General features: G+C 42.3%; 1 protein-coding gene across 1 annotated transcript in view; it reads right to left on the minus strand.

The window, feature by feature from the left end:
- Window positions 1-741: 741 nt before the first annotated feature.
- The window catches only part of RTL9 (retrotransposon Gag like 9), a 124,599-nt gene continuing 101,186 nt past the window's right edge, over window positions 742-24,154 (minus strand). The window contains exons 3-5 of the mRNA XM_066250288.1: window positions 12,437-12,558; window positions 2,379-6,430; window positions 742-1,834 (exon numbers count right to left, since the gene is read on the minus strand). Of these exons, the coding sequence (XP_066106385.1) occupies window positions 1,718-1,834; window positions 2,379-6,344 (4,083 nt within the window). The 5' untranslated portion in view covers window positions 6,345-6,430; window positions 12,437-12,558 and the 3' untranslated portion in view covers window positions 742-1,717. The remainder of the gene's footprint in view (window positions 1,835-2,378; window positions 6,431-12,436; window positions 12,559-24,154) is intronic.

A 24,154-nucleotide genomic window follows, 5' to 3' on the forward strand; every position in this document is an offset into this window, starting at 1 on the left:
AACTAACTGGCTTCTCCCTCAGCACTCCACCATCTTAGCTGCTTCTCCTGGCCTACTCCACTTGGCCTTTCTCTTCTCTCCTCTCTAATGCTAATCTCAGGACCTGAGAGAGAGTAAGCTCCTGGTCTGCCCCACATTATAGTGTAGAAATCAAAACCTTTTAATCCAATATACAAAATAGGGAAGCCTCTAATACAAAGTCACTTATCTGAGGCATGATGGGATTGCACCACCCCACATCAAAAAGGGTGGGAAAGGCTTAGTCCTAAAACCAAGCCCCAAGCTACAAGGATCCTGCCTGCCCACAGCCCACCCCCAACACACATTAATATATCCTGGGCATCAGCTTCCACGTGGGCAGCGCCATCTTTAACAAAGTGAGCATAATATATTTTATCTGCCCAACAGCCACGTACTATTTTTTAAAGATCTTTGAGTAACCTAATTACATAGACTATGATTCAGTGAATAAATTGGCCCCATTAGGATCACATTCCCTGTTATCCTGATTTTTTGTCTTGGTAATATTCACAATTTCAACCTATCTTATTATGTGTTTTTTTGCTTGTTGTCTGTCTCTTCCCTCCACTGGAATAAAGTTTGCATTCAATGAGAGTTCTTATCTGTTGGTCCCCAAAACAGTGGCTGATACAAGTTAGATAATAAATGTTGATTGAATAAAGGACACAATAAATCAAATTCTGTTAGCAAGAGTTATTTTTTTTCATAAATGAAGTTTATTTACTTTTACGATAACAATGCATGCTTACTGTAGAGAATCTGGAAAGCACAGAGAAGTAGAAAGAAGATAACAACACCCATAGTCCTATCACCTGAAGGCAAACACTGATCACATTATGTTCTATCTATGCCTGTTTAAAGACCAAGACCCTTATCAAGAGCGCTAGCAATGAAGCACAATAGCCAAGAGGACTGAGAGCAACTAACAACTAAAGAGGTCACCCAGAGGTCAAAGCTAGAGATTTGATACTGAAGGACAAGACAAAAGCCATACACAACAGATCAAAAGGTCAGAAGCTGACAACACAATATCAAGTTTGGTTATGTTAAGAATGTAGTGAGAGAGTTCTTGTCAAGAATTTAACCCAGTATCTGTCACAGAGTACACAGTCAATGAACGTTAGCCATTACAATGATTATTATTATGAGTTAAAACGAATGATTCAGAATGGAGACCATAAAGAGGGAAAGTATCCTGGAGACCTGTTTTAGATGTTATGAGTTGGGGCACATAAGGGCAAGTCTACTGGGTAAAAAGGGTTATGTAGGAGTGGTTATCATTCTCCTTATACGCTCCCCTGCCAGGTGAAATGGGTACCAGGGAGTCCCCTCAAGTTTACCTGATGACATGTGGTAAGATACCGTAAGGTGTTTTCAAGGTAGGTCATGGATTCTCCTGCTTAAACATATCCCTGGACCAAGAACAAAAACTGGCATTGATGATGATAGGAGTTTATAACTTCATACACCAAACACTCTTAAAATCTACACTCTGATTGTCAGGGCAGGTCACAGGCATATGGGGTAATAAGAGAAGGTCATGTCACCCAAGTGGAAGATAAGGTAGGATGTGCCTGGAGGGAAAGGCTGGAGGAGGAAGGCCACAAGGTTCATGATGTAATTAAATGGAATGGAATTAGGAACCAGTCCTCAAGTTAGCAGCTGAGTCAGATATCACAGAAGAGTCCAGGGAACATTACTTGTTGGTGGAGGGCTTCTGATGACCCATGCTCTGACGAAGGTGGTTGTGGAGATCCTCTTGGGGATCTCCATGCTCTTTCAGGTAGTAACAGCGTTTGGGAACATGCTGGTGCTGGGAATGAGAAAAGCAAAAAATAGCAGAGGTAAGAGCCATGCTTACAGTGACAAAAAGGGTTCTGCTTGGATAATTTTAGTAACCTAGCAAACACAAAAAATGTCGAATGCACCTTACTTGTAAAAGTATAACATAAGACTAGGGTAGCCAAATTCCCTAATAACCTAGGTCCATAACACATGTGACTGTAGGTGAGACTTGGCCCCTGAAAAATGACTCCTCCCTTAGAACTGGAGTGGAGTAAGTGCAGAGTTGAAACTGAGCCCAACCAGCTCCCCCTAATCATAAGACTTAGTCCTTTAACCATCCTAGGCCTTCGATAACTTGAGCAGGGCTTTGGTCTTCAAAGTAGTTAATACACTGGAAACTACTGTAATAGACAGGCCCACTGATGATACTCCAGGTTGGGGATTATGCTCTAGCAGCTCAATGCCTCCCCCTCGTCTCTTCCTTATCCTACTCAAAGGAAAAGGATGTATTCCTCATAATTCCCTCTTTATTTTTCTGCTCAAAAACCTTGAGTGTATTTTCCCATCATTACCTCCTCTGTCTGTTGATGATTACTCCCCATTGCCTCCTCATTATTCCGCTTATAGGATGATGGCGGAACCTGGCTTGAACTTCCCGGGTTATCCTTCTCTTCAGCCAGCTGGCACTCAATGTAGAGAGACCTGTCTATCAGCTCCTTTAGGCTGCCAGCCACCTGCAGGAAGATCCGTCCCATTTTAGTGGTAACAGCTTCTGAGAGTCCTTCCAGAAACCTGGTTTGCAGAATGGCATCAGACCAAGACAAATGTTGGGCCAGCAGCAGGAAGTCAGTGGCATACTGCTTAACTGACTTTTGGCCCTGCTTAGGATGGCAAAGAACAGCACTGAGGATATCTATCTCAGAGAGGGATTTATATAAGCCCTGCGATCTTCTCAGGAAAGATTTATTTTCATCTGAAAGGGGGTTTCCTATCTCCATCTGCAAAATGGACCACCTTTCTGCTGCCCCCATATGCAGAGACACCAGAAATGCCATTTTCTCTGAATCATTCAAAAATCCTTGCATTTGCTTCTCCTCATCAATCTCTATGTCCTCCTCCTCCTTGGGGCATGAACTTCGGGCTGCTTCTTGCTCTTCTAAGAGGTAACAGAGTGCTGGGGTCAGCATGCCAAAGGATGGAACTTCCTTTGGTGGTGGCTTCACTGTTTCAGGAGTTGTAGCAGTCATGTCTGGTGTAGACTTTGATCCAGAGGCAGATATTTCTCCAGAGTATGTGGCATTGATGTCCAGAGTGGGCATCAGTCCAGAGACTGTGGCTGCCATTTGTGGTGTGGACATGGCTCCCGGGACTGAGGCCCTCATTAGTGGTGTGGATATCCCTCCAGAGGCTGCAGTTGTCATTTGTGGCATGGACGTCATTCCAGAGGCTATGGCTCTCAGGAGTGGTGTGGGCATAATTCCAGAAGCCGAGGCTCCCATAAGTGGTGTAGACGTTGCTCCAGAAGCCAAGGCTCTCATTGTTGGCACAGGTATCTCTCCAGAAGCTGAATATGTTGTTTGTGGCAAAGACATAGATCCAGATGCAACTTGTGTTTGCAGTGCTGACACTGCTTCAGAAGCCATGCTTCCCATTAGCGGCATAGGCATCTCTCCAGAAGCCATGGTGGACATGAATGGCATGGGCATTGTTCCAGAGGCTGTGGCTCTCATGAATGGATTGGGCTTCTCACCAAAGGCCATCGCTGTCAGTTGTGCAGTGGACATCTTTCCAGAGGCTGTGGACACATCTTCAGAAGCTAAAGGTCTCTTTAATGGTGTGGACATAAATCCAGAGACTGGAACCCTTACTTGTGTTGGGGACATCATTCCAGGGGCTGGGGTTTGGTTTGATAGTGTGCACATCTCTCCAGAAGCCATGGGTATCATTTGTGTTGTGGGCATTGCTCCAGAAGTTGGGATTGTCATCACTGGTATGGACACCTCTCCAGAGACCATGGCTGTCATTTGAGGCAGGGTCATCACTCCAGAGGCTGTGGATCTCACAGGCTGTGTGGACATGGTTCCAGAGACTGGACCCCTCATTTGTGGTATAGACACCCCTCCAGAAGTTGTGGCTGTCATTTGTGGTGTAGACATCACTAAATAAGCTGGGAGTCTCAGAGGTGTGACAACTTCTCCAGAAACTGGATGTCTCATTAGTGGTACAGACATCTCTCCAGATGATGAAGCTCTTAAGAGCAGTGGAGACATCTCTCCAGGGTCTGAGGCTCTCATTTGTGGTATGGACATCTCCCCAGAGGCCGGGGCTCTCAATTTTGGTGTGAACATCATTTCAGACACTGGGACTTGCATTTGCAGTGGGGACACCCCTCCAGCGGTCATAGGTCTCTGGAGTGACCTGGACATCCCTCCAGAAGCTTGGGTGGTCATTGGCTGCCTGGGCATCTTTCCAGAGGCTGTTGGTCTTATTAGTTCTGTAGGCATTGCTCCAGGACCTGGGGCACTCACTAGAGGTGTGGACATAGTTCCAGAAGCTGCAGTTGTCATTTGTGGTATAGACATGTCTCCAGAGACATGGACTTGCTGTGTGAACATTGATTCTGAGGCTTTCGGTATCATTAGTGGCTTGGACAATCCTCCCAAGTCTGTAGCTCCCATCTGTGGCATGGACATCACTCCCGAGGTGACATCTTTTGTTAATAGTGAAGACATTACTACAGAGGCTTTAGTTGTCATCAGTGGGGTGGACATTCCTCCAGAGGCGGGGGTTCTCATTTGTGGTACAGCTGTCACTCCTGAAGCTATGGTTCTCCTTTGTGACATGGAAACTGCTTCAGAGGCAGGGGCTCTCATTTGCAGTATGGGCATTGACCCAGAGACTGGGGCTATCAGTTGTAGCATGGGCACTGTTTCAGAGCCTGCAGCAGTTGTTGGCTGTGTGGACATTGCTCCAGAATCTGGAGCTCTTCTTAGTGGTATGGATGCCATTCCAGAAGCTGGGACTCTCATTTGCAGTGTGGACATCGCCCCATTGTTTGTGGCTTTCATAAAGTCTATGGATGTTGCTCCAGATGTTCCGGTCATGGTTACCTGTGTGGATATCACTCTAGAGGCTGTGGTTGACATCTGCTCTGTGGACATTGTTCCAGATGTGATTGTCATCAGTGGGGTGGACAATGCTTCAGAGGCTGAGGTTGTCTCTAGCAATGTAGACATATTTCCAAATGCTGGGACTGTCATTTGTGGTGTGGACACTGCTCCAGGATCTAAAGGTCTCCCTGGCAGTGTGGAAATCCCCCCGGAGGCTGTTACTCTCATCTGTGGAGTAGACATGATTTGAGAGTCTAGATTTTGTGTCAACTGTACGGACATAACTCCAGAGCTTTGGGCTGGCATCAGCTGGATGGGCATCACTCCAGATGTCAGAGCTGCCATTAGCAGTGGGGACATTACTTCAGCATCTTGGACTGGGTTTGGCAATGTTGACATTTCTCCAGTATCTGGAACTGACAGGAGAGGTGTGAACATGGTTGTAGAGCCTGGCGTTGACATTAGCAGTGAAGGTTCTACTCCAGAGTCTGGGTCTGACATTAGCTGGGTGGGCATTTCCACAGAGTCTTGAGTACTTGTTGGGTGGGTTGATGTTTCTTCAGAAGCTAGGGCTGACATTATCAGTGAGGATATAACTTCAGAGTCTGAGTTTGACAAGACCAGTGAAGATACGTCTCCAGAGGCCAATGCACTCATTAGCACTTTGGACATTGCTTCAGTGTCTTCTTCTGTAATTTGCACTGTTGGTATTGTTTCAGAGCCTGGAACTGACATTGGCTGTATGGATATCACTCCAGGGTTTATATCTGGCATTACAAGTGGGGATACTTCCCCAGGATCTGTGACTAGCATCAATGGTGTTGGCATCTCTTCAGAGGATGGAGTGCTCATTATAGGTGTAGACATTGCTCCAGAGGGTGGAGTTGGCATTGCCAATGGTGACATCTCTGCAGAATCTGGTGTTTCCACTAGTGTTGTGGATGTTGTTCCAAAGTCAGGAATTGGCATTAGCGCCGGAGACGTTAGATTATAGTCTGAATTTGATGTCAGTGGGGACAATGTAACAGTATCTGAGCTTGGCATTAGCAGTGGAGACTGTGGTCCAGATTCTGAAGCTGGCATTATAATTGGGGACAGTGCCCTTGAACCTGAAGTTGGCATTAGAAATGGAGACTGTACCCCAGAGTCTGAGGTTGTCATTAGTGGTGAGGGCAATTCTCCAGAGTTTGATATTCCCATTAGAGATGGGGACATGGTGTCAAACTCTAGGGATGTCATCAGCTGTGTAGATATCCCTCCAGGGTCTGATTCTGGAGTTGAGGCTATAGACTGTTCATGAGACTCCAGAATTTGCATCTCTTGGTTGGTCTCTATCATTGGTTCAGAGAAGGTCATCTCCCCGTCTGGGGAGTCATTTTCCTCCTTCATCATATCGTTGAATTGCAGTGAATGTAACGGTGATGACATATCTGGCAAGGCCACAGGATAGTGTGGAGGAAACCTCTAAAGTGGTGATATCAGGGGTCCTGCTGAAGCCCAAGTAGCAAAGAAATCTGTTAACGAGAAACAAGTTTAGCAGTCAAAAGCCAATATAAAGAAGACTGGGAAACAGAGAAATGATTCATGATAGAGGCCTTTTGTATGTGTTGCCTGCTATATGGCATTGGAGACAGGCCTGTTGGGTTCAAGAAGCTGTATAATAATGTACAAATTTGAAGCTGTAGCAAATATTCCTTCCACTACTATTCTTTTCAAACCAAACCACTCAAGTCACACAGCACAGCCTTCTCATTTTATAAAGACTAAAAATGCCAGCAACCTCAGCTGCCAGGTGCCTGAGTAGTCCTGTATCAAATGAAGCAGCAGCACCACCTGCTGGAAAACTGTGAGAAGTGCATGTTCCTAGCCTCTGTTCTATCTGACCAGAGCATTTCACTAGCCAGCCAAGGCAGTGACAGGCCTAGATGAGAAAGCCCTTTGCTCCAGGAAAATCATTAATTCCTGGGGCACACTGAGTACTGCCAGTAGTTTAGTCCTCATTTTACTACTCTGATGACCCTGAATGTCTTCATCAGGAAAAGGAAGACATTTATCCGACCAATGACTGGGAGCAGCATTCCATGAACTGAAAAGCCAGTTTATTGTCATCATTATTATTAATAACAAAAACAACAACCACTATTAATACCACTTATTGTTCAGTTAGTGTGTTCCAGGTACTAAACTTTAGGTAACTGTGTGCAACTTGAAACTGTCTATAATGTACAGGGATTTGCATTATCTCATTTGAATGTTACAGTACTTTGATTGAGAGATATTATTATTCCCATTTCATCAGCCTTCTCAGATTAGCCAGGGTCTGGGTTAAAATAGGTTCACTGCAACAGTAAAAATTGTATGTATTTGACTATCACTCTTCCTGAGGATTACCTAGGTTTTAGCATCCTTGAGGCTGTATTCAATTTTATTTCTGACTGACATCCTAGCTCACTTGAAGCCCAGTCTGTAGCATGAACAAATTTCAAATTTCTGTAATGACATGAGGGTGGGCAATCACAGAGCTTCATCCCTGCAGTCCATCCCAATAATCAGTCCCAGAAGGGGCTTCTTGGCACAAAACTTGGAAATCAATACACTAATTACACTATGTTAACACATTCCCACAACCTGTTCATGTAAAAAATGGAATTCTTGTTCATTTGGGACAATGATACAATTAAACGCACTACATTGTGCTTCCATAATAATAATGAGAGTACTGGCAACAGGAACTCTAACAGCAGACATTTCTTGAGCATGCACTGACTGGCAAGCACTCCACATCATTTTATTTGATATCCACAGCAACACAAAGAGATGGGATAGTACTTTATCTTCATCTTATAAATGAGAAACTAAAGCCCAGAGAAATTTAATAATTTGCCTGAAATCCTATAAATTTCCAGGTCCATCCAGTTCCAGGATCCCCTACTCTTCTCCACCTGATCTGCTCTCTCTCCCCCTTACTCAGTCACCAAAACCCCTCCCTCCTTCTCCAGCCTTGAACAACCCCAAGATAGAATGTAATAAAAGAAATTCTGGCCTTCTGCTGGCACATTGATTACCCTACTAATTAGTGCAATGAGAAAGATGAGTCAAAAGAACAATCATAGACATCCACTTCCAATCTTCAGAAAAAAATCTCTGAACATGCCAGTTTCACACCAGGGAAAACCCAGAAAGATCTTACCTTGCCAGTTAGGGAGAAGAGGGAGAGCATGTCTTTTGCACCCCTAGCTCTTTGAGTCTAGCCAATTCTCTTATGCCCCATGCCCAGCCAGTTCATTAAAGTAAGACCCAATACCAGCAGCTGTTCTCTGCAATCTCCCTTAGCTATCCCCTGCCACGCCCCCCTTTTGCCTGCCCACCTGCCCCCCTCCCACCCTACTGTTCCCGACTTGCTAGTGCTTGCTCTGTCTCTCTGGTCCCAGATTCCTGCCTCTATATAGGCTCTGACATTTGCCTCTGGCCACTTTTCACTTGATAACCCTCCAGAAACTCCACTTTAGCACTTGGCCTATGCAACTCCACCCCGTTTCCTCTCACCCCCAATAGTTGTACCAGCCCACTATACCTGCCTCTGTCTGTTCCAAACAAAAGAGGAGATTCACACAATTAAATAAATGAAACTAAAACAGTCCTGGCTAAGGAAATGAGACAGATCTTATGTGGCCAAGCAGACATGGGAGTCCTGGAAGCACAGGCAGGGGTTAGAGGTAATGGAACCAGGGTTAGAGGCCGAGTGGAAAAATATTGTGGAGTTCAAAGAGTTACTTGAGTGTAAGGAAACCAGGGTTTGGGAGAATGGGCCATAGGTGGTTGAAAGAGCCTTGTGATGGTAATAATAATAGTAATAATAATAATAATAACAACAACAACAATAATAATAATACAAGGTAATTTGTCCCAGTGTCAGAGACCCAGAGGGAAATTTGACAACCAGTGTCCTTGTCACAGAGATAAGATTTGGCAGCAAGGCTCCAGGTCATTCAGACAACTGGCAAGAAAAGCACACCACTCTTTAACATACCAGGTGAGAGCTTGCTCCTAGCCTACTTTCTAGAGCTGAGTGCAAGGTCATAGCAGAACTAACAGAAAGGTTTACCAGAGCCTGCTAACTTTCTGAATCAGTACCCCTTAAGCCCTCAGGAAGAACTGGTCTCTGAAACTTGAATAAGACGAAGCCTTAGGTGAAGTTCAAGTAGCTGAGGCATAGGGACTCAGAGTCTGAGGGTTGAGTGGAGGCATTCAGGGTGTTATAAATTTTCCCACATTCATAACTAACAACCAGTAATACCTGGCCACTCAAGCTAAGCACTATGCATGTATTATATCCCTTAGGCTTCTGGAAAATGTCCAACGTAAGCAAATGAGGAAATAAGTTTGGAATTGTGACCAAGGTCACAGGTAGGAACTGGCAAAGTCCAGATTTGAGCCTGGGTCCATCTGATTCAAAAATGATTTCCAATCTTGGTAATCAAACAAGTGGGCAGAAAATACTCCAAGTGCTCTATTCACTGCCACCTTCCCTCTCCCAGCCCCACCAATGGCTGAATATTGTAGTAGTAGTACTAGTAGTAGTAACTGACTTTGATTGAACTTTTCTCATATGCCAAGAACTGTGCTGAGAGCATTACAAGATTCCATAGTTTGATCCTAACAGGTACCCTGTGATCTAAGTCCTTTTAATTCTTAGTTTACAGATAAGAAAACTGAGCCTCAGCAAGGTGAATTGACATGACCAAAAACACACAGCTCTGTTTGACTCCAGAGCTTACCAGAGCATATTACTAACAAAGAAAAATTTAAATCATTCTCTCTTCTACTGTAAACCAAAAACTAATCACAAGGAACCCAACAACAATTATTATTATACCTAATACTAAAAGCTAACATTTATTGTGTCAAGCACTGTACTAAGTACTTAATATACACTGCTCACAAAAATTAGGGGATCAGGAAATGTGCTGATACTCCAGTACTTTCAGCCTTTTGTACAGTGCATTTTCACCAACAAAATAAAGTTGGTTTTGCATCTCATTTGCATTAATTGAACAACTTTCTTTGACTTGTCGTTTGCTTTTCTGATTATCTTGTTTAATAAAAAAAATAAGGCCCTGGCCCGTTGGCTCAGCGGTACAGCGTCAGCCTGGCATGCGGGGGACCCAGGTTCGATTCCCGGCCAGGGTACATAGGAGAAGCGCCCATTTGCTTCTCCACCCCCACCCCCTCCTTCCTCTCTGTCTCTCTCTTCCCCTCCCGCAGCCACGGCTCCATTGGAGCAAAGACGGCCCGGGCGCTGGGGATGGCTCCTTGGCCTCTGCCTCAGGCGCTAGAGTGGCTCTGGTTGCGGCAGAGCGACGCCCCGGAGGGGCAGAGCATCGCCCCCTGGTGGGCAGAGCATCGCCCCTAGTGGGCGTGCCGGGTGGATCCCGGTCGGGCGCATGCGGGAGTCTGTCTGACTGTCTCTCCCCGTTTCCAGCTTCAGAAGAAAAAAAAAAAAAGGCAAAATAAAAAAAATAAAATGCTTCTTTTTTATCACTTAATATTCATTTTTAAATATTTAACTTTTGTGAGCAGTATATATAATTTTATTTGTTACTTACAACAACCCTATGAGGTACATACTATTATCACCTTCATTTACAGATGAGGAAAGGCACAGAGAAGTCATGTAGCTTTCCCAAGATTGCACAGCTAGAAAGCACTCCTCTTTATGATAAGAAAAAAAATTGGAAATAACCTTTATGTCAATGTAAGAACACAGTTCATTTAATGAGAAATGAATCATGGTGCATCTGCAGCAGCTATTGAAAATGATGATATCATTTTTATAAAATAAAAAAGCATATTTTTGCATAGAAAAAATACAGCCTGGAAATATATATACCAAAATGTTAGAGATGGCCATACTCAAGTGCTGGCTTTAAAGAGTAATTTTGTTTCTCTTTTTCTTATCTACATTTTCTCATTTGTCTATAATGGACCCATATTACTTGTATTAGACAGGGAAAAGTTATTTTTCTTTTTCAAAAGGTATGTTTCCCTTGGTTTATGTGTCTAACCCTTTCCTCTCTTCTCCCTGCATGCTCTCACTAAAGATCTTCAACAGCTCTCCTCCCAAGCAACCATTCTTCACCAGCAAACTCACTGTACTACTTAGATCCTTGGTCAATAGTGACTACTAAAACATGTTTCCAATTGCTTGCTTTTGTTTTGTTGGAGTTTTTTTTGGTTTGAAACATGATTTATTGTTTTTCTAACTTTTATATATGTTTAATATTTTTACAAGTAGCCCCTGGCTGGGTAACTTAGTTGGTCAGAGTGTCATCCCAACATGCTAAGATTGCAGTTTCCATCCTGGTCAGGACACATACAAGAATGAACCCATGACAAGCAAGAATGAGTGAAACAACAAATTGATGTCTCTCTCTCTCTCTCTCTCTCTCTCTCTCTCTCTCCTATCCCTTCTTCTCTCTCTAAAAATAAATAAAAATAAATAAATAAAAGTAATAATATTTATACAAGTAATCTAAGAATATATTCTCAGAATAAAAACTTGCAATCATACCTATAAATAAAGCTAGCCCTGATTCTAAACTATCCCATCCCTCAAGTCCTATTCCTCTGTCTGTTCAAAATTGGGCGTGTCTCCTTCCAAATTTTTTCTAGATGTAATGGCATTCAGAGTTCATATCATTGCAAGTGCTTGTAAAACTCAGTATGTGGAGAGCTACAGTTAAAAAATTATTCTGACACTGGTTACTCCAGGATTTCAACTTCTTGCTCATTGTGACCATTCATCATCAACCTATTTTTTAAGGAGGCTACTGAGAGAGTTTTTCCATGTTCAGGCAATTTTGGTCACAGGATTCTGTTTTATTAATGCCAGTGCTTCTACAAACACAAGGAGGTGAAGCCTTCTAAGGAAGCAAAAGCCCAGAACTGACTGCTTAGCATCTCTCAGGTCGCTCACATACTACCCAGTCTGCTCTGATCAATATGGCTCAGAGGTGTCATACTTCCTGCTGCCTCACAAAAGGTAATTGAGTTTCAGGGATTGCATGACTAGCTACTCGGGAAAATAAGAATAAACAAGAAACAGTTCAATATATCAACAACTAGCTTTCCAGTTCTTGAAAATAACCTTTCCCTAAATTCTCCACATTATCTTCTCCCACAGCCCCAGCAAACAGACACACAGATAACTGAAAATAAAAAACCTCAGGATAAAGAAAAACCTGGTTGACTTTAGGATCCTAATCAATGAGGAAGGGAGAAAATCACCCCATTCGCTTGCTCCCTAACAATCTGACACTTAAAATGCCTACCTGGCTCTTATAATAGAGGGGAAAATAGCTAGCACTTACTAAGTGCTCACTCTGCCAGGCACTATATTAAGCACTTTACATACATTCCATTATTTATTACACAATAAGTCACTAAAGTGGGTTTTTTACTCCCATTTTATAAATCAGCTAAATAACTAAGTCGGAAGAAGATAAAATCAAATAACTTACCTTGGCTCTCAGTGCTGAGAGGGAGGAGTGAAGCAGCTGGGCTTGTCGCTCGGGTCTGTCTGACTCAACTGGTGCTCTTAACTCAGGGGAGAGTCACACACTGTCTTCAAATCTCTGAAAGGCTGTCATATGGAAGAGAGAGTAGGTGTGTTCTGAGTAGCTCCAAAGAGAAAGATGTGACTGTTAGTTGGGAATTACGCTTTCATTGGATGTGTTGCAAATTCTCCAAACAACATGTATATTCATGTCCAACTCTATAGGGAAAAGAACACTATAAGAAAAGCAAACGGAACTGCGTTGCATTAGGTGCTGTCCTGAAGGGTCTGTGGAATCAGAGAGAACAGGAGGGATACCGAAAGACTGTAAATGGGCTGCATCCCAATTTTCTTAAATAAGGAAACTACAGACCAGTATACTGTAAACTCCAGAGCTGTGAGCTTGATGTCAATCCTCTGAGAGATTCTGCCACAGATTATGAAGTAGGTAATTTACAAGCACTTAGGACATCTGTGACGATAGGAGGTACTTAGAAGTACCAGCAAAATTGTTCATATTAAACCAGGTGCCCAGACTGGCAGCTATTGTAAACTGAAAATTGGGGGGGGGGGACTGACAGTAAGTTGCTAGATTTTTATTTTTCCAAGTAAAGACATTAAGAAACAAAACTAAACAACCTCAAATTCTCATTTCATAAAAAGAAAGTTGTTCTTTTTAACACCGAAAGAGTAGGAAATAATTTCAGAATAAAGGACATTCCTTTAAATGAAGTGGATTTCACTTTACAAAACATTGACTCTGTAGTCCTCAGCCTTTCTCATTGCATTGTAGATTGCTGCAGTTTTCCAGGAGGATGGGCACTTGTCCAAGGACCTGCTTTAGGGAATCACTCTCTGTTAAAATATCAACACAGATAATATCAGATACCTATAAGACAAAGTCTTTCTGGCCAGAAGAGAGAGGAACAGAATTTGACCTTATGTGAATTGAGGATGTTAACATAGATAAAAAAAAAAAAAGTGTCCATGTGAAGGAACATGAAAGAGAAAACTTGCCAAATGTGAATTCAAGTTCTGCTGAGACTGGATTTGGCCAACACATTTGTCCTATATCACCCCTTGAACCACACAACCCTCTAGTAGGAATACGTGCCTGGTGTTATTAAGTATTTGGACCACAAACTAGTTTCTGACACGAGGCTCTCCAATCAACCTTCAAACTATTCTTTTCCCAAAGAAAGTTCCTAAAGACAGATGAATTAGAAACAAGCTCAGTATCATCACTGTAGTGAGGTTCTACAACAACCCAGAACAAGCTACAAGGCTTGGCCTTGTCCTGTTCAACATTTTGAGCAATGGTATAAATGAGGTCATGGATGGAATTCTTACATAATTATTTTAGGGTCAACAAGAACTTCTACCATCAGCCTAGGAGGTAGATTTACATTTGCAAGCTCCGTGGTTTACAGTATGTCTTCCTGTACTTGGTAATTTTCTCTCTTATTTTTTTTCCAATGCACTAAGTTGCTGCAATTTGTACTCCACACACACAAAAAAATGCTTTCTGAATATATATGAGCTATGAGCTATGAGCTCTGTGCCTTAAGAACAGACAGGGTACTCAAAACAGCCTGGTACTGGCATCAGAACAGGCATATAGATCAATGGAACAGAACTGAGAACCCAGAAATAAACCCACACCTTTATGGACAACTGATATTTGACAAAGGAAGTAAGAGCATACATTGGAGTAAAGACAGCCTCTTCAACAAATGGTGTTGGGAAAATTGGACAGTTACTTGCAAAAACATGAAACTAGACCACCAACTTACACCATTCACAAAAATCAACTCAAAATGAAAAAAAGACTTAAATGTAAGCCATAAAACCATAAGCATCTTAGAAGAAAACATAGGCAGTAAGCTCTCTGACATTTCACGCAGCAATATATTGATATTTGCTGATTTGTCTCCACAGGCAAGTGAAATAAAAGACAGGATAAACAAATGGGACTATATCAAACTAAAAAGCTTTTGCACAGCTAAAGACAATAAGAACAGAATAAAAAGACAAACTACACAATGGGAGAATATATTTGACAATGCATCTGATAAGGGGTTAATAACCAAAATTTATAAAGAACTTGTAAAACTTAATACCAGGAAGACAAACAATCCAATCAAAAAATGGGGAAAAGAAATGAATAGACACTTCTCCAAAGAGGACATACAGATGGCCAATAGGCATATGAAAAAATGCTCAACATCACTAATCATTAGAGAAATGCAAATTAAAACCACAATGAGATATCACCTCACACCAGTCAGAATGGCACTCATCAACAAAACAACACAGAATAAGTGCTGGCAAGGATGTGGAGAAAAAGGAACCCTCCTGCACTGCTGGTGGGAATGCAGACTGGTGCAGCCACTGTGGAAAACAGTATGGAGATTCCTCAAAAAATTAAAAATCGAACTGCCTTTTGACCCAGCTATCCCACTGTTAGGAATATACCCCAAGAATACCATAGCACTCTTTGAAAAGAAGAAATGCACCCCCATGTTTATGGCAGCATTGTTCACAATAGCAAAGATCTGGAAACAGCCCAAGTGTCCGTCAGAGGACGAGTGGATTAAAAAGCTTTGGTACATATATACTATGGAATACTACTCAGCCATAAAAAATGATGACATCGGATCATTTACAACAACATGGATGAACCTTGATAACATTATACTGAGCGAAATAAGTAAATCAGAAAAAACTAAGAACTGTATGATTCCATACATAGGTGGGACATAAAAATGAGACTCAGAGTCATGGATAAGAGTGTGGGGGTTATGGGGTGGGGGGAGGGGAGGGAGGGGGTTGGGGGAGGAGAGGAGCACAAAGAAAACCAGTTAGAAGGTAACAGAAGACAATTGGACTTTGGGTGATGGGAATTCAGTATAAGCAAATGTCAAAATAACCTAGAGCTGTTTTCTCTGAACATATGTACTCTGATTTATCAATGTCACCCCATTAAAATTAATCAAAAAATAAAAATTAAAAAAAAGAACAGCCTGGGTCTTTTATACAAACTTCTGAGCATTCATCTTCATTCTGTCATCTTCCCTCAGATAACTTGGTGTCAGTGTATACTTCCTGGAAGAAAAAAGTGGACAAATTGATGTCCTCTTATTTGCAGAATTAGCTCTATTTCCAAGTTTTAATTGGAGTTTGATTTCATCTGTTGACATTGACCTTGTTTCTGAAGGTGAAGGCAATGCAGTACCTGCCATCCTTTCTCAAACTGCACTTCTTTAGGTGTGGTTAGGGAACCTTAGCTTCAGAGGTACCACTGGCAGGACTGTTAAAATGTAGGTGAAGACATGGGGAGACATGAGCCTCATTTTCAAAGAATCAGGCTCAACAGGTTTGGGATGAGGCCAAAGAAATCTGCATTTTAGTATATGTGCTGATTTAACTAAGCACAAGAATCCGCATTTTACTGCAAGTGATTCTGAAACACTGTAGAGTTTAAGAACCACTGCCTGGGCCTGACCTGTGGTGGCGCAGTGGATAAAGCGTCGACTTGGAATGCTGAGGTCACCCATTCGAAACCCTGGGCTTACCCGGTCAAGGCACATATGGGAGTTGATGCTTCCTGCTCCTCCCCCCTTCCTTTCTCTCTCTCTCTCTCTCTCTCTCTCTAAAATGAATAAATAAATCTAAAAAAAAACCCAAAACATTTCATAAAAAAAAATATAAGAACCTCTGCCTGAAGAGTATGTATGTCCTGATCTTAACATCAAACAAGCCTGGGCTCCAACCCCAGTACTTAAGTTATTTCATTTCAGTTTCCTTATCTGGAAAACAGGGATAATAACAGTACCTTGCTCATAGGCAGGTAGACAGACAAAACATGCATAAAGTATCTGGAATCTACTTGAGGGTCAGTAATCTCTCCTGGTCCTGCTTATTGATGGGTCCTGCTGCCTGCCTTCTATGTGTTCAATTGCTGCTTCTGTTGTCAACTGCTCACTGTCTCTAGGTGTAGTGCTCAAACTCCCCAAGCAAGAGATTCTCATTGGTCCAAACTTAGTCACAACTGTGCCTCTTTGGCAATGTTCTCATCACAGGTTCTCTCATTGGCTGCTTACCAGCCTATAGAGTGACTTCTCTTAGATCAGATGCCCTCTCCTGGCTCCATCAGCTAGTGCTAGGAAGAAGTGGAATCATGTGGTACCAAACATAGCCACCTATTCATAAGAAATTGCTACTTCCCTCACCTAGAATCTGTGGATGGAAACTATTGAGAAGAGGCCTGTGAGTGTGGCAGAAATTTTGAGGCTTAGCCCATCCAGAAGACCTAGGCTTCTCATTTATCCAGCCTGCCAAAGGAATGAAGCATTCAAGTTCACTGACGTCTCCATTTAAATTCTGGCTTTCATCTCCAAGAATACCAGCTTTCAAAAACTAAACTACAGTCAAGAAAACAAAAAAATCTTAACTCTAGAATGAGACACTGTTTCTAGAACACATTTTGAAGTTTCCAAAAGCAATTTCGCATCAATTTCTCACTGTAGGGCACGCAAACTGACAGCCATGGGCTAGATCCAGACTGCAGATGAATTTTATTTGACTCACAGAAAGTTTGTAACATTTTCAAATTAGTTGCCAACATTAAGAACTCAGATTTCACATAAAAAGTGAGATTTCTGGCTCCTCTGGGAAAAACAGAGAGCGTTGAATCTTCATTCCGGCATGGCAACAATCAGCTGGACCTGAGTAAGCTGCTCCTTTAGATGGGGCATTAGCTCACCAGTTACTGTTTTCACTGTGACTTGTTTAGTCCATGTAAGCATTTGAAGACTCATTTTAACCCTATGGAGTGGGTAGATGAGTTGGTGAATATCACAGAATTTGAAACCCATCTGTGTGATTTAGAATCCCAGCTCTGCCCCTTACTGGCTTTGGAACCCTGGACAAGTGTGCTAATCTCTTTGACCTTCAGTTCCCTCATCTGTGAAGTGAGTATGATAATAACAATTTCTACATCATAGAATTATTGATTCAGCTAACAAAGTTAATGTATATAAACTACTTAGAACAACACTTGGACACGGCAAGCACTAAATAAGTACAATTGACCCTTGAACAACACGGGTTTGAGCTATACAGGTCCATTTATACAAGGATTTTTTTATATAAATACTGTTAATGTATATATTTTCTCTTCCTTCCGCTTTTCTTAACATTTTCTTTTCTTGAGCTTACTCTTGTAAGAATACAGTATATAATACAGATGACATATAAAATATGTGTTAATTTACTGTGTGTCATTAGTAAGGCTTCTGGTCAACAGTAGGCTATAAGTAGTTAAGTTTTGGGGGAGTCAAAGGCTACACACAGATTTTCAACTGTGTTGAGGATTGGCACCCCTAACTCTTACATTGTTCAAGGATCAGCTGTGTTAACTTCTTTCATTGTGCGCAATTTTCTATCTGCCTTTTCGATCTTCAAAAAATTATAAAAATTGAAATTTTGTGGCAAGTTCATTTGGTGGCAAAATTGGACCTGAATTGGAGTGAAGCTATTCATTTATCCCATTTAGAAGCATTAATGTCTTTGATCACAGGATACTGCCTTAGATCCCATGAACAGTATTATATAACATATGTTATCTGTACTATATTGCTTTTCTAAAAACCAAAAATGTTGAACTCCAACTAACTTCAGTGGTTTCAGATAAAAGATGGTAGACCTGCATTATACTATTAGTTTGTATATCCAATTGACAGACAGTAATATTGAGCTCTGCAGCACTAAGCAACTGTCCAAAAGTCCCACAGCTTGGAAGCAGAAGTAATATCGACTGTTACGCATGAAGCCCACAGTGCCTAGTACTATGATAAGAATCAGGCTTGCTATAGGCATGTTGCTGCAGGACTTTTGCGGCCACCATTCAGGGTCCCCTGAACAATGCCACCATTTACTGAGAGTGAAAAGCCCTTCCCTTAAGAACATTCAGGTGATTATTTGCATTAATCTTTACTACATACCCTTGGGTTAGGGTTAGGATAGGAATTATTGTCTTCATTTTACTGAGGAAAAAACTGAGTTCTAGAGAAGAAATATGACTTGCCCAAAATCACACAGCCAAAGAGAGGCAGAGCTAAAACTAGAAAACAAATTCTGTGCTTTTTCTTCTTAAAGTTGGTCTAAGAAAGGCATATGCTGAATTCTTCACATACTGACCTTCACTCTCTGAAGACAATCCTGAAAATGTTCAATATGCCTGATGAAAGGAGTGTCCCAAGACCTCATCAGAAAGAGACAGCATGTCTGGGTAGACCTCATCCTTTAGGCAGCAATACACAGACTACCATCCAGTTAGAAGCCCCGGGGTTGAGGGTGGAGATTTGAGACCCCTCAAATCCCAAGAAAATCACAGAGACCCTACTGTTTGCTTTTCTCTGTTGGTTTTTAAGAAGTTGACATTTACTTATGTCAAAGGCCAAAATAAATGAAAAGTCAGCTGGAAAGAGAATTTCATCAGTTAGAAAGCAGTATCTTAGAAAGACCTCTGCATAGTATCAGTTCCCTTGTTTGATACACAAAAAAATAAAGCACTGCTCTTTTATACTGTTAGTGCAAGAGAGACCTGGAAATGCAAACAGCATCCCTAGGACATCTTGCCAACCCCCTGTCTCAGCACCAGGAAGCTTTCTGATACTGCCACCAACTTAGACTGAAAAAGAGAAGACAGGCCATGACCCAAGTGACCTCATGTCTCTCCTAAGCTTATATAGCTTGAGTTCCTACCACCAACAATTCTGCACTTTGATCACACACCCACAGCGACCCAGATCTTTGAATTCAGCAATTCTTTCTCAGGTTTCAGCGAGGCATTGGCAGCCTGTGCTATTTTGGGACACTTTCTCTGCTGTGGATGCTACTTTTGGAATATACCAGAAACATGCTAAGGACCTGGAGCTCTCCGTCCTGGACCCGTTCTCGGGTTTGCTCACTCTCTCTCTTTTTCTGGGCTGATCGTTTGGAGGACAGTTGCTCTTGCCAACCTAATCCCTGGAGTCTGACTACCTTGCCGGGCCACAGGCTCTAAGGGGCAGTGTGGCTGCCAGCACCCTCACGGTAAGGGGCATGGAAACACCAGGCAACCTGGAAGAACAGATGTCCTAAGGGGTTGGCTGACTTTGCATGTGAGCTGAAAAGACAAAGGAGGGAGGAAGACAACAAGATTTTCCAAACATCTTATTCTTAGAGTCATCACTTCCTTAATCTGATGCAACTGACTCGGCAGGCATTCAGGAGCCTGCGATCTCCATTTTCCTGTCCTAAAATCCTCTGCACCTGTAAGTACTGGGACTCACTGCTGCTTGTGCTCTCTTTTGGGGAGGGGGAGAGGAGGACAAGGCCTGGGGAAGGTCATCAATATTTGACTCAGGTGTGGGCAGACGCATAGTGCTGAGAGAATTCCTAACACCCTCACCCCCCACCCCCACCAGAACTGCTTTTTACTTTGAAAAATGAAAATGCCTCTTTGTTCTTGCCCAAGCCCCCAGCATACCAAAATTCCACTTGTCCTTGTGGGGGGGGGGGGTCATCTGTTCATCAGTGCTGTATACACCTGATTTCTCATATTAGACTTAATGGGAGAAGTGCACCCAACATTTCAATTTCTTAAATTAAGCAACCATAGCTATTATTGTGGGCACAGCCCCTCGCTGGCTTCTCTATCTTACATGCAGCAATTTGCTAAAACAGTGAAAGATGTAGAAAGCAGGAAGGTATAAATGAGAATCTAGAAACCCCTTCATGGTAAAAGGGAAGAGCAATGTGGTTTCAGTTGACTCTCAGCGCAGTTAGAAATGCTACCACAATGACTCCATGCTATCTGGTGGGAAAACCCTTTTCAATGCCTTTCTATTTTAATGGGAAGAGAGGCCAAAACAGCTATAGTCTCTCTAGCAAAGGAGCATTTCCGATGCTTTTATTTACCACATTCCTGAGAGACTGGACTTTGTCTCTGGCCGGCTTGTCAGTCCCTGAAGGGGATAATCAGCCTTCCTTTTAAGACTGCTAAGTTCCCTCAAAATAGCCCAAGAGGACAGTCAGGACTTGTGATGTACCCTCCTCTCCCAACACCAAGACAAAATCATTTTTAGTGTCCAGAATTTGTTTGAGGATGAGCATGAAGAATGTCATTGACAGAAATTCATTTGGAAAACCTATCATAACCCAGAAAAATAAAGTGTCCTTCTAGGTTTTCATAATGACTTCCTCAGCCATATATAAGAACAGGCCAGACCAGCAGGAAGAGCATTGTCTTTAGCAGAGAAAAAGGATAAGATGTTCATTAGACCAAGGCTAGCTACCTTCAATTTCTCAGGAGAAATAAGCAGCTTCTTGTTTCTATTCTACAAAAAGTGCCAGGTCTAAAGAGGATTTGAAAACAGTGCTAATATCAGTGCTGGAGAAATCAAAAAAGGAACTTCATTTTGTGTCTAGTGGAGACTCGATTCATTCTCAAGCTCTAGGAAAAAACCAGTCTCAGGGGTTTTGCTGTGACTACTGCTGTTTGTGTGGTCTTCGGTAACGTACTGAGTTTTTTCAGCTTTTCTACTAAAGAGCTTTGAGAAAAATCATGCTTGGATCAGAGAAGTTAATTATCTTGTAGACTTTTTGTCAAAGCCTTGAGTGTTGGGTGGGAGCAGGAGATCACCCTTCTTATGTGAGGGATTCTGATTGTAATCAAAATAATCCAGATTCTGGCTTGGCAGTAGCCTGAAAATTTTTGTCTACCTATGGCATTCCAGGAGTATTAAGAATGTTCCCTTGCCTTTCCAAATCTCTCCCTACGTACTCCCAAGGGCTTGAAAATTCTTAAGTATATAATTACTTTACTAAAGGCTTAGGCATCAGTTAAAATGCTAACCTCTAGGAAAGTCGACCTGTTAAGCCTCATCTAGATGCAGCCCGTTATGACAGCAGATTCTGAAAGAGGGAAGAAGAGAGAAGAAAAAGATAAAATCATTGTAGATATAAAGATGAACCTCAGAGTAGGAGTCTAGAAGAAGGACTCAGGTCAAGCAAAAAGTGCCAGGAAACTCCTTGGGCAGAAAAGGAGGGCTCTAGTCTTGCTAAAATGAAGTGTAAGGCAACTTACTAAAGCAGAGACTTGGTATTTGAGGAATAAGGCAAATATTCACTTAATAAAACTGTGATCCAGGGATAGAGAAGAATCAAATTTACTAGAGTAGGACAGGAGATAGGAGAGTTTCCCAACAAAGTCACCCCCAGGCTCTTACCTGAGCTACTGAACTAGTGCTCTCAAAAATGTTAAAAGGCCTCAATTCAAGAGATTAAACAGATCGAATACTCTGTCACCTCTCAATGCCCAGGAAGGCAGGTCAAAGAGAGGAACACACAGGGACTTAGACTTTTAGACTCTGCCCCCACATTTTCTTTCCTCTGAGACCAACATTGAACTCATACCTGAGGGGATTTATGATAGATACAGTGACTCATCTTGTTTACCAAAAGCTGTAAGGTGGAGAGAAAGGTTGTCCCTGCAGAACCACAGGCCAAGGGTGAGGCAGCCCCGCAACTTGATGTGGACTCCTTCCTAGGGCCTAGTAGACAGAGTCTAGGGCAGTGGTAGTCAACCTGGTCTCTACCGCCCACTAGTGGGCGTTCCAGCTTTCATGGTGGGTGGTAGCGGAGCAACCAAAGTATAAATAAAAAGATAGATTTAAATATAGTGAGTTGTTTTATAAAGATTTATTCTGCTAAACTTAGTGAAAATCTGACATAAAGTACTTGGTAAGTAATTATTATTATATGCTTTAACTTGCTGTAACTCTGCTTTATAAATTTTATAAAGTAAAGTTACTTTCCCTACTTTATAAATCACCATTACTCTGGAACCGGTGGGCGGTTAGAAAATTTTACTACTAACAGAGATACAAAAGTGTACGGTAGGTATAAAGAGTTGACTACCCCTGGTCTAGGGCCTAGTGGAGTAAGACCAGTGTGTATAAATCCTGCCTCTGACACTGATGAGCTGTGTGCCCTTGGGAAAGTCATGTAACCTATCTGAGCTTCATCTGCAAAATGGGCATAATAATGGTAAGATCTATCTGATACTGCTGTGAAGATTAAGCAAGAATGATGCCTGTAAGATTGGTAGTTATAAAATTGTCATGTGGATGTAAAGTACAGCATATTAAATATATCAATAATATTGTAATGGGTACAGGTGGGTACTGGAAATATTGGGGAGAAAATTTTGTAAAGTATATAATTGTCTAACTATTATGCTATACACCTGAAACTAATAGAAAATAATATTGAATGTAAACTGTAATTCAAAGTTTAAAAAAATTTAAAGAATGAGGACTATAAAGCCCAACACTGTGCCCAGTACAAATTAAGTGCTCAACAAAAATTAAGATTCCCAGCACTCTGCTGTGTATGATAAAGCTTATAGCAACAGACAGCCCTGCTCAGTGCAGGTCTAACACTACCAGAGTTTCAGTGGTTTCCTTAAAGTAACGTTCTTCTCCTTTTCCTCCCAGTCTCAGTAGATGAGAGTGTTCCCAAGCCTTCTCTCTCACTAGTTTCACAACCACTTCATCCCCCCAGTTAACTAAATAGACAGATTCACTGCTAAGAATACATAAAATCTTTTCCTTGGCTTTCCCCAACCTCAAACTGAGCCACTACCCATTCCCTAGGGGTGAGATGGAATCATTTTTGGGAGGGTGGGGTCCAGCGCCTGAAACACTAACAAAAGGAAAGAAGTCGCCCTTAAAACGCTGTGTCTCTGGTTCCTTTTAAGCTCACCGTAGCTGTAATATTGATATCTACCCACAGCCACTCCCATTGTGGCTCCTGACCCCCTGACTGCTGGCCCACTGCTGTTATCCTCTTCTAACACCCTCTTTCTTTCCCCCCTCCCTCAGGACACTCCCTTGTCTGGGCCCCAGAGTGCTGTGGTTTTAAGAGGCTTTCCTTTGCTTCCTCTCTTTTCCCCTCCCCACCCTCTCCTGAGGACACAGAATTCACTCTCTTTCAAAGGGTGTGGTGGCAGAAAGGAGCTCTCCTTTCTGTGCAGGCATGCCCTCAGCGTGCTCTCTGCAATCCAGCCCTCCCTGATTCTCTGCTCGGCAGAAGGGAGGGCAAGGAAGCACTCCTAGGCATGATTATGGTACCTCTAGAAACAGAAGACTGGCCTACATCCTCTGAATGACTAAATAAGAGCAGTTCTTGAACTCTTTCAGTCTAGGAATTGGGCAAATTCATATTCCAGCTACAACCTTCATAGAGATATAGAGTCTCTGGGTTTGGGGTTCATCTCTGGATTCTGTATGTTTTAAAAATCTCTCCTTGGGCCTGACCTGTGGTGGCGCAGTGGGTAAAAGTGTTGACCTAGAACGCTGAGGTTGCCAGTTCGAAACCCTGGGCTTCCCTGGTCAAGGCACATATGGGAGTTGATGCTTTCTGCTCTTCCCTCCCTTCTCTCTCTCTCTCTCTCTCTCTCTCTCTCTCTCTCTCTCTCTCTCTCTCTGTCTCCTCTCTCTAAAATGAATAAATAAAATCTAAAATAAATAAATAATTTTTAAAAGAACAAACATTAAAAAAAAAAAGCTCTCTTTGGGCCACACCTTAAGGAAAAGTGCACTCCATCTGTGGAATGGGGCAGAGGTTGGGGAGG

Source organism: Saccopteryx bilineata, chromosome X (assembly GCF_036850765.1).
Source record: "Saccopteryx bilineata isolate mSacBil1 chromosome X, mSacBil1_pri_phased_curated, whole genome shotgun sequence".
In the NCBI taxonomy this organism is placed as follows: Eukaryota; Metazoa; Chordata; class Mammalia; order Chiroptera; family Emballonuridae; genus Saccopteryx; species Saccopteryx bilineata.